This window comes from Tursiops truncatus, chromosome 5 (assembly GCF_011762595.2).
Source record: "Tursiops truncatus isolate mTurTru1 chromosome 5, mTurTru1.mat.Y, whole genome shotgun sequence".
NCBI lineage: Eukaryota > Metazoa > Chordata > Mammalia > Artiodactyla > Delphinidae > Tursiops > Tursiops truncatus.
Genome location: NC_047038.1, coordinates 35,977,773 through 35,994,593, shown reverse-complemented (window position 1 = coordinate 35,994,593; position 16,821 = coordinate 35,977,773). Strand labels below are relative to the sequence as shown.

The 16,821-nt window shown below is 53.3% G+C and overlaps 1 protein-coding gene across 3 annotated transcripts in view; it reads right to left on the bottom strand.

Moving 5' to 3' along the window:
• Positions 1 to 675: 675 nt before the first annotated feature.
• JAKMIP1 (janus kinase and microtubule interacting protein 1) overlaps positions 676 to 16,821 on the bottom strand; it is a 101,170-nt gene continuing 85,024 nt past the window's right edge. For all 3 annotated transcript variants that reach the window (XM_033856828.2, XM_033856830.2, XM_033856829.2), the window contains exons 9-13: positions 8,845 to 8,973; positions 7,531 to 7,659; positions 6,067 to 6,150; positions 2,952 to 3,014; positions 676 to 1,054 (exon numbers count right to left, since the gene is read on the bottom strand). In XM_033856828.2, coding sequence (XP_033712719.1) covers positions 881 to 1,054; positions 2,952 to 3,014; positions 6,067 to 6,150; positions 7,531 to 7,659; positions 8,845 to 8,973 — 579 coding nt within the window. In that variant the 3' untranslated portion in view covers positions 676 to 880. The remainder of the gene's footprint in view (positions 1,055 to 2,951; positions 3,015 to 6,066; positions 6,151 to 7,530; positions 7,660 to 8,844; positions 8,974 to 16,821) is intronic.

Genomic DNA, 16,821 nt, shown 5'->3' with positions numbered 1-16,821 from the left:
AGCCGTGTCACCACAGATGCTTAGAGAAAACCAGTCACAAACTCAGGTGATGTCTCACAGGTTGATGATTTTTAAATGGAAACAAACAAAAAAGGAGTATGAAGTGGTAGCAAGGCAATACAGTAACACACCCGAGGCAAAGTTCCAGTAGGAAGCAATAGTCCCATCAATACCCCTCACACTGAGTCCAACTCCGTGTATGTGGGAAGTCACTGAAGATTTGGGACAAGATTTCTACCTGTGAACAACATCCAATCTCCCTTCACGCTAAAGAGTCATTCTGAGTTGCCGTTTGAGTTACAAACAACAATTGTGTTAGTCCAACACTGCTTGCCATGTCTGTATTCACTGCATCAAGGAGTTGGAACGTTACAAGCTTTCTCAACCGCCTATGCAAATACTTTCTTTTACCCTGTTTACTTACCTTGTGTTTACCTTGGCAAATAGAAAATGGGCCAAACTAGCAGTAAACACATTATAGAGTCAGCTGCGGGCCAGGTCAGACCCCGCTCTCTCAAAAGGTGAGATTCATGCATGCAAGGTCACTTAAAAAGGTGTGTTATTAATTGCAACAGTGCTTCTGTCCGGGTTTGCAGAATGCATACCAGGTGACTATGCATGCAAGAAGGAAGTAGTTATGGAAATGAAACACAAATAAAAAAGGCAAAATATTGCAAAAACAAATTATTTTATTAAGTGCAAAAACAAGCCGTAGGCAATAAATATATTAGCTCTGGTACATGTCCAAAGACTTCGGTGAGCATTCTCTCCAGAACATATTAAGGCAGTGAAATTATTCTGAACATACAGATTTAAAAAAAAAAGAAAAGAAAGCAAGTGTCACACATCCCCTTACACATGCTTGAAAACATCTGGGACTTTACATGAATTTCAGTTTGGGCTCAAAGAGAATGTCTGCTCCGTTTGAGAGTTTACAACAGATAGAGTCTCTTACTTCGAGCTCTAGCACTCTGAACTCTAACAGCTCATTCTGATCCTTCGCGTCTTGCATTTCGTTCTTCAGCTGGTTCTCTTCCATTTCCAGCCTGTAAATCTGGAGCAGAAATACCTGTGGGTTAACGGGTGGGAGAACCACTGTCTCTCACCAGGGGCCATGAGAATGTGTCCCTCGATCACAGACCCCCTCGGTGTTGGCCTGAGGACACAGGGGCTGTCATCAGGGGGCGGGTGGGAAGGGGAGGCTTTCAGCGAGTGGGTGAAGAAGGCCTTTTCTGCTCCGGGAGCTGGGGATGGCACAGACGGAGGCCGCGCCTGCTGCGCCCCTGCGGCCCCGAGCCTGGCCCAGCACGGGGGCCAGATGTTTGCTGAATACACGAATGGTGGGGAAACTGAGGCATGAAGCGATTAAGTCCCGTCCCCAAGGTCAGTCGTGGGGGAAGCAACAGTGATCCCCGAGCTTGTCTGAGTTCCTTCCGACCCGGCCCCCCAGTCAGCCCACCCAGAGTCCGGCAGGAAGGCACCCTGTACTCCCCAGAGTGCTCCTATGGGGAGCCCGAATGGTAGCAGATCTCCCCAAAGCACAGTCTGGGAGGGGGATGGCCTGGGTCCCAACCCCCCTGGGAGACCCTGGGCCAGCTACGTAGCTGTCGGTACCTTAGAGGCAAACGGCAGCCCCCCCCCCCACTAGGCTGCCTGCGGTGAGACTAAGACAATGCATGGAAACGAGGGCCCCGGTGGGTCACGGTCACCTTTACTCCCTCCTGTCTCTACTGGGGTGGTACCGCCCCACCCCCGGGAGACATTTGGAAACACTGTGAGAGCCTTCCGTGTCTCCCAATATAGCGAGCAGGACCAAGGATACAAAATCTCTCCCTACGCACGGGGCTGCCTCGCAGGACAATGACCAGTCCTGTCCCAATGCCCCAGATGCTGTGGAGAGACATGGGACAATGGATGGCCACACAGCGGGCCAGTGCAGAGCTGGGACAGGGCCGCGGCCCCCCACCCAAGGGGGCAAGGCTGGGCTCATACAGTTGGGGCATTCTAGGATGCTTAGAAGCTACGGCCTAACCCAGGTCCAATTCCACTAGTACGGGAGGTGCAGAACAAGCAAATCTATCGGGACAGAAAGTAGGTTGCCAGGGACTGCAGGGTGAGAGATGGGGAGAGACTACAAATGAGCACGAGGGATCTTTACGGGAGGCTGAAAAAGTTCTAAAAATTGCATGGTGGCGGGACTTCCCTGGCGGTCCAGTGGTTAAGACTCCACACTTCCACTACAGGGGGCACGGGTTTGATCCCTGGTTGGGGAACTAAGATCCTGCATGCCGTGCAGCACAGCCAAAAAATTTTTTAAAAGATAAAAATGGCATTGTGGGGATGGTTGCATGACTCAGTAAATTTACTTAAAAAAAAAAAAGCACTAATTGTTCACAAATAAGAAAAAAATAAAGCTAAAGTCTTGTCCCGAAGCTATAGACCTACTCGCCAAGCTGACTCCTTGAGAGAGCTCTGTCAAGTTCCTTGACCAGAAAGTTCCATGACCAGAGAGGGAAGGCCAGGCTCAGCTCTGCCAGCGCCACGGCCTCCGGTCCATGAATTGGACTATGACCGCCGAGGGCCTGCTTGCCAACCAGTGCCTCAGGCCCATGCACGGGGAGCAGGCGGGGGAGGAGGTCTGGAACCCAGGGCAATGGCAGAGGTGGCCTGGAAGCCCAGCATCAGAAGAATGGGCAGCCCCAGTCATGCCTGCAGCGTGCTCTAACCCAGTTCTGTGGACCCCGCCCCAGAGGACAGAACCAGGACCCGAGGCCGGGGGCCCCCGGGAGGGGCGCGGGTCCGACCCCTGCGGCCAGAGCAGGCCTCTGAAGCCCATGGGGCTCCGTGACCCCCTGCGGAGGCGTCAGGGTGTCTGCGGCGCATACCACGACCCCCTGCGGAGGCGTCAGGGTGACCCCCTGCGGAGGCGTCAGGGTGTCTGCGGCACATACCTTTTCCAGCAGGTCTTGGTTTGTCCTGATGAGCAGCTGCTTCTCTTCCACCCATTTGGAATCCTAAGGAAAAGTACTAAATATGTTCACACTCATTGAAGCAAACAGACAGCTAAATAACAAATAAAGGGGCAGTGGGAAAGGTCACTTCGTATGAAACTTTCTATGAAAACGTCAGAGAAAAGGACAGCAGTTAGAACGATCGCATCATCCCTCAAAACCTGAAAAAGAGAACCAGCGGGTCTGTGGCGCATCCCTCCTCCACCTCTCATGTTCCTTAAAGCACAGGGAGCGCATCTGTATCACTGACAGAAAAGCACCTGTACGGCGACTGAGCTGGCCCCAACAGACCCTCCCCTGGCTTGTTCTCTGCGGCCCGCAGCCCAGCGCCCAGGCCGCACCTCAAGGGTCTGCCCACACTCAACACACCTGGAGTCATTACAGTAACACATTTCTGCTCATCCTAGACCCTCTGCCCGTGACGCCCTAACCAAGTCTCTTTGCCTGGACAAGTCTTGTCCAGGAACGTTCCAGGAGCACGAGGCGCTAAGTCTGCCTTTACACCAGCATCCTGAGTGCCTAGCATGGTGCTTGGCACACAGCTGGTGCTCAATAAACGCCAGGGGATGGATGAAGGAGTACACGAGGGAACTTTCTTCCTCCCTTCCTTCTACCCAACATTATCACCCTGCGCCATCCCTGGGTTGACACACGTGTAGGTCCCACGAGGCTGAGTCCCTGTGAGGACAGAGCCAGTTCCATTCATCTTTTTTCCTGTGGGAGGTTGTTGGCAACGTCCCTTCCATCTCTGTGCCCCTTTGCAATGTGACTCTGCAGCTCCTTCCATGGAGAGATGCATCTCTTCCTGCAACCTCGAGGCTGGGCATGCCTGCAGCATGCTTTGGTGACTGGGATATTAGTGAATGTGACACAGGCAGAGGTGTGGCATGTACTTGTGCTTTGGGGCCTGCCTTTTCTTCCTGCCCCCAGACCACCAGGTAAAGGAGCCAGGGTAGCTTCCTTAAGGATGAGAGACCGTAAGAATCTGGCCAACAGCTGGCACCAATGCAAATACAGGACAGAGAGGCTACTGGGGCCATCTATCCCCAATTGCTCTACCAACAATGAAGCCTCTAGAATGACCCCAGGTGAGACCAGCAGCAGAACCACCAGCTGAGCCCAACCCAAACTGCTGACCCATAAAACTGTAGCCAAATAAAATATTTGTTATTGTAAACAACTAAGTTTGGGGGTGATTTGTTAGGCGGCGATAGCTAACTGATACATTATCCCACACACCAAGCCCAGAGCCTGGCGCAGGGCAAGGGCTCTGGTAAGTGCTCACCAAATGAATGGCCGTGTGCTCTGTCCCAAACTGGCCTCTTCATTTAGTAGGAACTGAGGGCAGAGCGGGCCCACAAACAGGGCCTAGCACCCTCAGGTAGGAGGTTAACTTATTCGTAGACTGTGGTCGGGTAAGTTACAATCTGTGAGCTCAGCCTGGAAGAGGGAAGCTGAGGTCAACGGCCGGTTAGGACAGGAGTCTGAAAACAGCTTCATCTCTCACCTGGACTCCGCCCAGCTGCTGCTGAGTCTCCCCTTCCCCTATGTGTTAAGTACTATTATTAGCCCCATTTTAAAGATGAGGAACCTGAGGCACAAGAGACCACGTAACTTGCCCAAGGCTGTGCAACAGGTCAGTGGTGGGGCTGGAATGTGGTGGGTTTGCTGCAGCGTGTGCCCTGCACTGCACTCCTGCCTCTGCAGAGGATTCTGGACCATGGTTACGTGACCAGCTCCCAAGGGCTGGCTGCTACCCTGTGCCCAGTCAGTCCTGCATAAATGCTGCCACAGTGAACTGCTCTGTGCAGGCTTGAGTTCCGGTTACTAGCCAGCTGCCTCCATTTGAATGTCAGTCACAACCTGAGCCCTCATCCCACTGACTGGACACCAGACTTAGTTCTAAGCCATCTGCTCCGTAGCTCTTCCTGAGCCCCCGTTAACCCTCCTGGAGCCTCTTACAACCCCTTCCCTTACACCCACCTCCCCACTCCCAGTGTCCCACCGTAGGGCCTCTAGTAGCCCATGCCAGACCTCCTCAGGTCACCTCCTGCCCTGGGGTTGGGGCAGTGGTGCCACCACACACTCCACCTGCCCACACACTCCCTGGCACCCTCACAAGAGGCAGGAAGTGTGCCTGTTCAGGCTGAGGCACTGAACAGCCTCTCCTGGCCCCTGTCGAGGAGGATGTGCTAGGGATAGGCCAGTACAAGATGGCGCTGCCTCCAGTGCTGGATCCCTGAGTGACCACATGGAGCGGAGACCCTCTGCCTACAGGAGGACACGCAGCGCGTCAAGCAGGACAGAAACCTCGTGGTAAGCCACTGAGAAGTCCCAGTTATCTCTTTCCACAGAGAGTTCTGACGTGGAGAGCATGGCCCACCCGTACTGACCCCTGGGTTCATGTTGCTTTTAGATGCTACCCTCTGAGAGGCTGGACCTCCACCCAGAGCCCCTCAGGGTCCCCCCACCCCAGGGGATGGGTCTTGGCCCAGGTTTTGCCTCTCGACTATGTCCTGCTGTCAACATATGCAATGAATTCAAATTCAGAGAATTCATGCCTAACCAAATTCAGAGAAAGCGCAAACGGAGGTGACTTTAATCTGAGAAGCTCGGGGCCCAGATCTTTATGTGGCAATCACCGCATGGAATCCCGAGGCCGCCTCTGCCTGCCATCACTCAGAGCTAGCTGCAGGTACCAGTTCTTTTCCACAACTGAATCCTCATAGGCAATGCCAGCTTTTCTTCCAGATTCAAGTCAGAAAAGATTTTGGTGACCACTTTACTTTTGGAATTGTCTCCTATTCTTGTGCATTTGACAAACAAAGAAAAAGCCAAGTCAGGATCTCATAACGTGTCTGATTTTTAAAAACTCGGGAAAGAGGCACGTGAGCTGGGATATTCTCGCCTGGTCTCGGCTAGTGTTTTTTTCTCTTGTCTCCGCAGTGAACGATGCAGATCCACAGAATAGTCCCCTTGGCACCAAGGCCCCAGGGCCACCACCAAGGGAACAGAAATGTAAACAGCCACAGAACACACGACCGTTTCTGCTCACCTGTCCCTTCTCAACCAGTAACTTCTCCAGATCTTCGATTTTGGCCTGACACCTCAGCAGATCAGCTTGGAGCTGTTCCCGAGTCTGAAATGAAAAAGACCAGGAAGTGAGCATGTCACCCTGGATGGTGACAGGAGAGTGGAAAGGACCAGGCTGCAGGATCCAGTCCTAAAAAACGGGTCCTTTTTTAGGAGCACACGTGCAAACTGGCCTGCTTGGTTCCTCTGTCACCTACAGGTGTGACGTGTGTAAGAACTGCAAGGTCTTGAGAGGCTGTCAGTGCTACCGCCTCAGTTTAGAAATAAGTCTGCAGACTGGAGAAGGGGCCAGATTCTTCACTCACGTCAGGTCCCAGCCCAGCTGACCAAGTGCAGCGGCTGCATCACGAATGCCAGCAACACTTTCATGATCGCTTAGCCCATCTCGTGGGCCTTTGCCACCTAGAACAAGGGCTGAATTCCAAAATACCCCAAGGACCAGGCAGCTACTATAAAGAAGGAAGCCAACTGGGTGTGGGGTAATAGGGAGTGGTGGGGACTGCGGCAAACCAGAGGCACATGTCCCATCTCAGGGGGAGTGCCACCCAGTGGTTGCGGCCAAATGGGACTATGTGGAACGGGAAGCCCCGTTCTGCCAGGTGTTCTGAGCCCTCGAGAGAAGCCAGGAATTGGGATTTCGATGTGAAATCTCCTGACTTTTAAATGCTGCAAGTAGATGAAATTTTTAATGAAAACCACGATTCAGCCCAAACCACTTCCAGCAGTATACCTCCTCCAATCTATCGGTTACAGGTGGAACGCTACTGTAGCACTAGAAGCTTCCTTCCCCCAGCCTCACTCGCCACCTCCCATCTCACGGGGCTGTTGTGGGAATGAAACGGGGACGCGCTGGGGTGAAATGTTGGCCCCAGCGGGTGTGCTCCCTGGGAGTCCCCCTCGCCTTCAGAAGGAAGGGCCAGCAGACCCTGGTCTGTGTGACTCCTGAAGGTGGGGTGATGGCCAGTGAGTGGATATTACTACAAGGCAGAGCTCAGCCCAGCACGAGGGCTGGCGTGGCCCAGACCTGCGTGTCCAGCAGAGCGCCGTGTGGGCTGGGACACCCCGACCGTCTCTGCCTGGGCTCCTTACGGACAGGCTTGAGGGCTCCTCAGCCAGGAGAGAGGGGAGTCTGTTTAACAGTGAGCCTGATTTCATCACTGAGTCTTAAATTCTGAAACCGTTCTTGTCAATGTACGGCGCACACGACACGTGTGCGACGGCAGCGTTTCTTCTGCGAGTTCCACTGTCACACTGAGGATGGGCAGATAGTCCCCGTCCGGTTTGCTAAACACTGGAATGTTGCCACGGCGGAAGCTGTTAGGCGTCCCCATCCTCGCTCAGCACCCCTATGGAATCCCGATGCCGGAAAGGGCACGAGCCACCCGGCCTCTGCCCAGACGCTCGCCGCCCCGCCCGCCGCACCTACCCGGGCCTCTCGCTCGGCGTCCAGCGTCCCCCCCACCTGCTCCTGAAGGAGGGCGTAGGCTCGCTGCAGGGCCTGGTACTCCCTGGTCAGCTGGCAGAACCTCAGGTCAGCCTCTTCTCGGGTTGTAGTCTTAACGTCATGGAAAAGAAAAGCACAAGGAAGTGCGTGACTTGACGTGAACTGCGATGCCAGGGTCAAGTCAGGCAAAGCGCATGTCCAGATCTCACGACTGCTGCCAACAGTTACACAATGACCCGGTCACTGCCAGGACCTAACTGGAACTCTGGAGTGAAGGGCTCGGGGACAAGATGCCTTCTCTGCCGTCAGCGCCCTTCCCAGGAGCTCCCTGAACCCCGGGAATCACTCAGTCACGTGCAGGCGAGCAAGGGTGAGCCCGCCCCGACTGCACGACTGCACGGTGAGCATCTACGTTGTAAAGGGCGCCCCTCCCACCCAGCACGAGGAGCCCTCCTCATTCTGGGAGTTTCTCCTCAGGAAACAACCACTCAAAGAGCATCGCCGCAGTTGTGAGAAACTGGAATCCGTGTAACACCTCTCATCGGGGCCTGTTAGGTTAGAGGCACGTGCAGATCCATGAGGATCTGCTCGTGACAGAGGGTGATGTGCAACACAGTGTTTGGTGTCAAAAGATGCCTGTTACACATTCTTGGTGAAAAGAGCAAATCAAAAAGCATGTGTCTGACGTGATCACGTTTCATGGGGTTTCCTGAGTGAACCCCACCAGGTGGGGGAGGTGGGGGAAAGTGAAGCTACTCTTCCCTCCCTTGTGGCTCCAGCTCACCAGAGCCACGGTCACGGACGCGGGCGTGCACAGATGGAGAGTCAGGAAAGCGTGAGGGCGCTGAGCCACGATGAGAGGCTCCAGGTGGCTTTCACTCTGCTCTCTACCCTTCTCAGTGCTGCTTGGATCCTCTCCTACAATGATATGCCATCTTCATATACATGGGTGGTGTGTGTGTCTGTGTGCGTGTGCATGCATGTGCGTGTGTGAGCACAGGGGGACGAGGAACAGCCCGCCACTCAGCAGTTTCAATGACAAAGGGTAAGCAACAACGCAGTGGCCACGGATCTCCTGTGTGAAAGCCGTGCTGGGGAAGGAAGGGGTCCCCACGTGCTGCCAGCGCCCCCATCACCATTCTCGGAACCTGTGAAAGTGGGGACCACCTTTCCTGGACGCTGGACTGTGATCACACAGGTCCTGCAGGGTTCGTGCCTCACAGTGAGGGAGCAATGCCTGCAGCGGCCAGAGGCGGGAGGCGCCGTACAAGCATCCCCAGGGTGAGGTCTGCTTACGTCGTCCAAGTCCTCCTCGGGCGTGGCCGGAGCCCTGTCCGTCCTGTCTGTGTTGCAGGACGTCTCTGACAATGTTTCCGAGTCCACAGACTCCTCGTCAAATCCAAAAAATGTCTCCACAACATGCTTCTGTAAGAGGCAATTTGCATGACATGAGGAGGGGACTCAGAATCACCTGGATCCTCCATCCCGTCTTCCCTGGGGCAGAGGGGGCTACGATGGGCATCTGGGCCAACGGGGCATCCCAGGAGGTGGGTCGTAGGGTCTGTCCGGGATTGGCTGGGGGAGAAAGGGGGCGCCAAAGGTGGTCAGAGGGTGGAGGGTTGCCGCAGAGCGTGCTGGCCCAGCCCTGGCTCCAGGCGCATGAGCTGATGACCTTTTGCAAGTCAGCCCCTTGGCCCTTCTGAGCGCCAGCTACTTTCTCCATCGGACAGACATGGGACCCCCCCCCCCCTCACCTGTGGGCACAAAGTGAGGTCACCAAGCACCACGCCCAGGGCAGTACGAGTGAGCAGCATCCTTGCGGGGAGGGGAGCCACGTGAGACGTGGTGTTCTAGACCAGGCACAGGGGAAGGTGGTGAGGCAGACTGTCCACGGGTGGACCCTGGGACTCCAGCTGGACAAGTGTGGGCCCCAGGTCCTCACCAGACGTTCCCCGTGAGGCAATTTTAGTTTAACCGTCTGTCATGGAAAACTTGGAACACTTACAAAATGAGAAGGAAGAGTGTAACAGACCCACATACATCCAATATTCAGATTCAGAGGCAATTTTAAATGCTCTGTGTACTGGCCTCCCGGTTACCCTGCCCAGCACTTCTCCCACCCCAAATATCACAGGAGATGGGGCTTCGTTCACTCATTCATTCATTCATTCATTCAGCAAACACCTGACTGAGCGCCTTCTATGGGTCAGACACTAGGTTGGGCCTGGGGGCTACAACTAGACCAAAACCAGGCCTGGTCGCTACCACAAAGAGCTTCTGTCCCCTGGGGCTGCAGATGTCAACTCACAATCACCAGATCAACATCCCTTGTCCAGAAACACTGGCGCTTTTCTTCCCCAAAATAGCCTCAAAGAAGGATTTTCATTTGTTTTTACAATCAATGAATACTCTTGACCATGAAGAAAGAACTATAACTAAATCCAGAGCCAAGTCCAGGCTCCTACCCATTCATCTGAACCGGCTCCTCCCAGATCCCCCTCCCCGCCTGCCCCCCTGCAATACACAGAGGGAGGGGTCAGGGCGCTCCCCACATGCGCAGGGCGCCTCCCACTCTGTTGGGGCTAATGCTTGTGTACAGTCTCATGTGCCCAGATGTAAGAAAAATGTGGTTGGTACCACAATCAATAACGTGATTAGGAAATAATTCAGAATCAGGAAGGGAGAAGAAGGGGCTCCTTTGTCATCTCGTGCGGTTAGTGTCTCTCAAGAGGCTGTGCTGGAGGCACCTGACCACCGCTGTCACCCACAATGGCTTTGCATTTGGCGTTCGTGTTTCTGCAAACTGCTTTCACCCTGCGCTCCTTTTTGTTTATTTAATACAGGAGGGGCAGGTACTGCCCCGTGAACTCCCAAATAATCTCCTCAACAGCTCCATGGGTGGCTAGTGGGCACCCCCAAACCAACTGTTCCCACAGTCTAATGTGCTTGTCACCGGCAGCTCCATACTTTTAGTTCCTCAGGCCAAAAACCTAGGTTCCCGCCCCGCCCCGCCCCCCATGTTCCATGCCTCTGGGAGGAATCCTGTTGGCTCCATCTTCAGCCCAGAATCCAATCCTCCAGGAACCAGCGCCTCCCTCCTGGCTCAAGCCACCATCGTCTCTCACCGAAATTTAAAAAACTGCCTCCTACTGTCCTTCCGGCTCCTGCCCTTGTCCCAAACCCTGGTGGTCAGATGAACTATTTTGAAACAAGAGTCAGGTTGCGTTGGTCCTTTGCTCAAAGCCCACCGGCTCTGCACCATACCTCAGTAAAAGTCAATCCACACTGCAGTCCACAGGCCCTGGAGACCACTGGGCTCCAGCCACACTGCCAAGCACACCCCTGCATCTTCCACATGCCTGCCACAGGGCCTTTGCACTGCCTAGATGCTCTTCACCAGAATGCACAAGGCTCTCTCCCTCCCTTCCCTCAAGTCTTTGCACAAATGTAACATTAAAAAAGACCTCCCTGACCACCACATCAAAGTCCTGACTAACCTATCCCCACCTCAACCTCTGTTCTCCTTCCTTTATTTTTCTCCATAGTGCTCATCACTACCTAACATAAGACATATTTTGCTTACGTGTCTATTAGCTGTCTTTCTCCTCTAGAATATAGGCCCTATGAGGACAGGGATTTTGCTCCATGAGAGCAAGGATTTGGGCTCTTCTCTTCCCCACTGTAGCCCAGGACCTGACACACTCAAGAAATATCGGTTGTTCAATGAGTATTTGCAATGAACTCAATGCCAAACAAACCTGTTTACCCACAAATAGTGTCGGGTTTGCACGTGACCTCCCTTCCCTCATTCATACAGCCAGCATCAGCTGGGCCTCCACCTGACTGTGCACCCCAGGTGAGTCCGCCAGGTAGGAATGTGAGGCCCTATTAGGCTCCTTTCTGAGTGGAGGTTGGAGGAGACAATCCTACACTCAAATCCCCCCTGCCCCTGGGTTGGGAAACCCCACCTGAGTTCAAGTGTCAACGATGTTCCAGATGTTCCATCTCCAGGGAGCTGTGGCTATGACATCTGATGGCGGAAGCATTTACGGCGCTCAGCTCCTCTGCGCACACGCAGCTCACCCGAGCCTCAGGCTCCTTATTTTTCTGGGCAGCCACTCAGCTGACCTCATTTCTTGTAAACACTGCTAATTGCTAGGCCTCTGGGGACAGGCCTGTTGTGCTGAGTGGCAGCGAGCCGTGATGCGGGGAGGGCCCCGCCTGGCACACCGATGGAGCCCCAGGAAGCATCAAGCCTCACAGTCTCCGCACGGCCAGGACGCAATGCTGAGTGGTGGTCACTCACTGCAGGCGTCGTGGGCCATGCTGGGAGGTGATGGCTCAGTGTTCCATTACCTAGGACAACCCGCTTTTTGAACACTTGCGGGACTGCGAGTTAAGTACTCAATTACTGAGCCCTAGTACAGTGTATTAACTACAGACGCCGCAGCCGCGCATTTAAAGCAGACCTGCCCAGACTCAAGGGGAGCCCCCGAAGTATCATGTGGGCCCAGAGACCAAGAACCCTAGGAAGCGTGCTGCAGTGAGGGAAGGAGGAAGCGGCTCTGAGAGTGGGGATCAAACACAAAAGGATCAAATTATACCCCCACAATCAGAAAGGAGACGAATCCGCAAATACACAGCACAGACAATTTCCAGGGCAGCAGTGAGCTGACCATGACCTGCCCCCCACCTTGTCTAACTTATGGGTGAGGTTAGTTTGTTTCCTCTGAGGGTTAGTTTTTTTAAGTGACTGTATTATATGGGAAGCCAGAATGTACTATGTATATTTATGCCTTTATTAATAAAACAACAAGATAGAAAAAGACATTTTAATGTTTCAAGTGAAAATCTGGTGGCTGTCTTCTTGGAGACTAAGCAACGCTGCCTTCCACTGCATTTTCCTATACACAAAACACCACACCAGCCTCCAAGGAATGAGAGGAAAATCACCTGCAAATACTGTTTCCTCAAATGCTCGGCTCATAATGGGCTTTTAAAAAGTCGAGCATGAAAGAAACCATCGATTTTTTGGAGCCTCCATTGTTCAAAAATTCTCTGGGAATTTCTTATGAAAAGACACTTCAGGAGCATAAAATTTCCATCTTTGCCCATTCCAAGTGCATTTTCTGTATAAAAGGGGCGCACTCCTCCAGACTTCTATTTTCTTTACCACCAAAGTCTTGCCTTGCTGACACCTTTTTACTAACTAATCCAAATGCTTGAAATGCAGTTTGGGCAAAAAATGACAGAAAAATAAACATTTCTTCTCCATTTATGTGCTGAATAGACGCTCATTCTTAGCAGATCACATGGGATGGAGAGGAAAAGGCGAGGCACCCCCCAAATAAACAACCCTTCAACTGACTCCAGCCTCTCTCAGCCTCCTCTCTCCTCATCTGTGTCATTCCCAACAATCGTGGTCACAGGAAGGAGCTCCCCGATCATAGCCACTTACTTTCACATAGCCACAACTTATCCCCCAAAGCTGGCCACTCACCGTCACGCTTATAGGTCATCTCCTGGCAGCCAGAAAAGTAGAGGCACACCAGGGCGCAGAGACAGAGGAAAAAGGAGAAGTACAGCACAAAGAGGATATACTCCATGGCGGGGAGGGGCTGCAGGACCCACCAGCCGTGTGTGTCGAGGGAGCCGAAAGCCATATCATTGCCATCAATTTCTAGGTCTCTCTCAAGTCCTAGGAGGAAGCACCGATTCTTCCCCAGAGCATTCTCCTTCCCTCGACCACACAAGCCCACTGTCTTCCTTCTCTGCTGCAGAGCTCTGAGAATGAAGATACTCCGGAAGATGCACCTTTATTAAAAGGGATGCCAGCTCTGGGGCAGATCTGTGGGCTGAGAGGAGCCGGTTTCCAGGGGCCGGGCCTGGGCGTGTCAGTCACAGAGGACGGCCTCCAGGCTGGCTTATTCTCTGGGGGCTTTCCTTGTAGACCCCAGGTTCCCTGAGCCGCCCTGCTGTCGGGGCCATTCCATGGGCCCGGGTCCCTGGATGATCACAAGGGCCCCCGGGAACAGCGCTAGCAACCATGAAGCTGAGAGAGGCTTCTTCACGACCAGAGCCCAAAATGAGGAGGCTTGGGAAATTTCTCTATTGATCCCCGTCCACCCTGTACACGCCCCGGACTAGTTAAACTCATGGGTTCTCAGCAATTCTTCTGTAAGTATTTGTTTTTATCATTTATACGAACCGAAAGAAACCATCATCCAACAGAAAAACTGCAACTAGAGAGGTCTTCAGTTTCCCACCGTGTGGCACCTACGAGGGCCTTGCGTTTCTTGCAGACTTCTCTAAGCATAAGATCAAAAGAAAAAAAACCCTCCTAATGGAGGGTTTAAAAAAGGGCATCTTACCATTAAAAAGTAAAACTTCTGCAACTTGGAAGGTAGTAAAGCAACATTAAAAGGTAGTAAAGCAACATTAATTCACAAAAGAAAAAATATACATAGCCAGGTTCATACATATTTTAACTCCAATAATGTTTGATACTCTGCTCCTTTCAAAGTAGCCATGATATGAGCTACGTAGCCATGGCATACAATGGAACTTAGTGCTAAGTCTTTAAGTCATCCTTCCAAATGAGCTGCCACCCAGGCAGAGCTGGGACTGGTTCAGGCATGGGCCTGTGACCAGGCTGAGCTAAGGAGCACCAGCTCTGGGACTTTCGCTGGAACCACTAAGGAGAGACACCCTCTGACCACAAAGGTTGCTAGACAGGTATAATGCCAGCCTGAAGCTGCTAAAGCTGTTTGGGCCACCACATGGGAGAGCCTGCTTGAGAAAGAGGCCAGTCCAGAGGAAAGTACATTTGAAAGATGGAGATAGGTACCTGGCAATATCATGTGAGCATCTGGATCCAGCCATGCCTGAAACCAGTCTAAACTTCTCAGTTATACAAATTTTTTTCTTTGTTTAAATGACTTTGAGTTTTTGACGCTAGCAACAGAAAAAATCCTGGCTAATGGGGAAGAGGGAGATAATCCTAGAAATCAAGTCATCTGCAAACTGTTGAGTTCTGTGATAAGCCTAAAGACTGATTTCTCTCTGAGCTGCTCTACACCTGAACCCTCAAGAAAAATGAAAGACAACCTTTGCCTTGCAAGCAGATTCCTGGCTCTGTGGACACCATGACACATGTCCAGTGGGGCTGCCTCCTGGACCTACTTAGACCCACCTTTGCTGCAAGTTCCTCAAGAGCGGAGGCACCCCTCTGCACCCATCACCTGACGCTGTGCTGTGCCCAAGGCAGATGCTCCACGGATGATGGAGCAATGGCGAGAGAGATGGGGGGAGGGGAAGGGCTGAGAGCTGCACCACCTTGGCCTTCACCACCTAGCCCACTGAGGACACGAGCCACCATAGGCCTTGGGCAGGAGGCAAGCGGGACCAGGTCCCAGAAGAAATGGGGAACCAGTGGAGGGTTTCTAAGAAGAAGGTGGCAGGGTCAGACGTGTGCCATGAAAAGATTGTTCTGAACAGCTCTTGGGGGAGGAAGATGCTGGAAGCAGGGGAGCAGCCAGGGAGCTGTGGCAATAACCCCAGGACAGCAGATGAGGGCCCAAAGGAAGATGGTGGAGACAGATGAGGAAGCAGAGGCCTAGAGAGGAGGGTCTGGAATCAGGGAGCTTTGCCTCAAGCTCCTCAGCACTGGGTCTGGGATCCCCTCCTAACACCAGGCAGGAGGCCAGGAGCTGCAGACCCGCCTTTCAGCTGGCTCCTCTCCGAAGACTGAGGCTCACCCCCATGCTCACTCCCCGTGTTGGGGATTCCTGCCCTGCTAGAATACATTGCCTAGAACCACCATCACCTCCTATCTATTCCAAAGTCTTCGGGTATGGCCTGGATGTCCCCATGGGCATTGCTATGTGGGATGAGGTGCCCTGGGCAGGCTCTGCAGCCAGGTCAGGCCCCCAGCTCTGCTTTCTCTCCTCCCTCCATTGCCCAGCAACCTGCAATGCTGCCCCAGGTCGGGACAGTGCAGACTGCGTGTGCGGCTAGCTACTCAGCTGCCCTGCATCTTCAAAATCATCCCCATGTTTTATCTGCAGGACCCGAATCTCTTCCTGAGTCCTTTACCAAACAGCCCCCAAAACCCAGCAGGCGGCGCCTGGAGCAGCTCCTGGGGGCCTCATGTACTACTGATGTAGAGCTCAGCCAACTGCCTGACCGGGTTATGGAGGAGGGAACAAGTGACGGGGTGCTGCCCAGCCTGGAAGGGACAAGCCTTTGTCCTGTCCAGGGAATGAAACACCCAGCGAAAGCCCTCGGCTGCACGTTGCCACGCGGGGAGCCTCACAGACCAGCAGGACTGAAAGGAAGTATAGCTCACTTAGTCAATGTGATCGAGCCCCACTGTGTGGGCCGGGTGCTGTGCTGGGAGCTGCTCATAACTGGACGAACGAGGCAGGATCCAGCCCTCTCCACACTCAAAGGCTGATGACAGAGCCATGGGGAAGGGCTGTAACAGGAACAAAGTCAAGTGGAAACAACCAGAAAGGGGAAAAAAGATTCCTTTGGCTACTTAAAAATGGGAAATGTATCCACGTGATGGAAAGTGCCTGGCATCCAGCTAGGCTAAGGTGCGGCACCCTGGCTTCTGTGCCAGAGCAGCTGCTGGGACCCTGGTCCTTCCCTCCACAAGGCCGCAGGCTTGGCCTCGGAGGCACAAGGTCAAGTTTGGATAGGCCCTAGGTGTCCTATCAGAATGGATGCAGGAGCCACTGAGCAGGAGTGACGTATCAGAAGCTCCCCAGGTGTGAACTGTGTCCTGGTGACAGCAGACCCCTGGTCCATTTGGGAGCGGGGACCACAGAACAGATGCTTGAACCCAAGGAAGGGCCTATTCTCAGGTGGTGCTTTGATGTTTCCCAACCTCCCCTCAAAGGATGGCTGCTGTCTACAGGGCATCGAGATGTCACCTCACTGCTACCTGAGACTGTCTCTATCTAAAAGATGGTGACGTGAATTAGAGTGGGGGGGAGGGGAGGGGCAGGGCCCGGGAACCTGCATCTAAAAGGCCCTCCAAAAGAAAGCTACTGATTTAAGATGAAGGGAGAAAGAGAAATTATAATTTATTGATCCCTGACGACACAACAGGCATGGAGCCAGAAGCTACCTTTAATCTCATGGGTGTGATGTTCATTGTAAGAACCAGGAAACCGAGGTTCCCAGAGTTCAAGGCCACACAGCTAGGAGCCGGTGTGACCCCCACGCTGTTCCAGGCTACGGTTTCTGAGCCTCATCCAAGATCCCAGC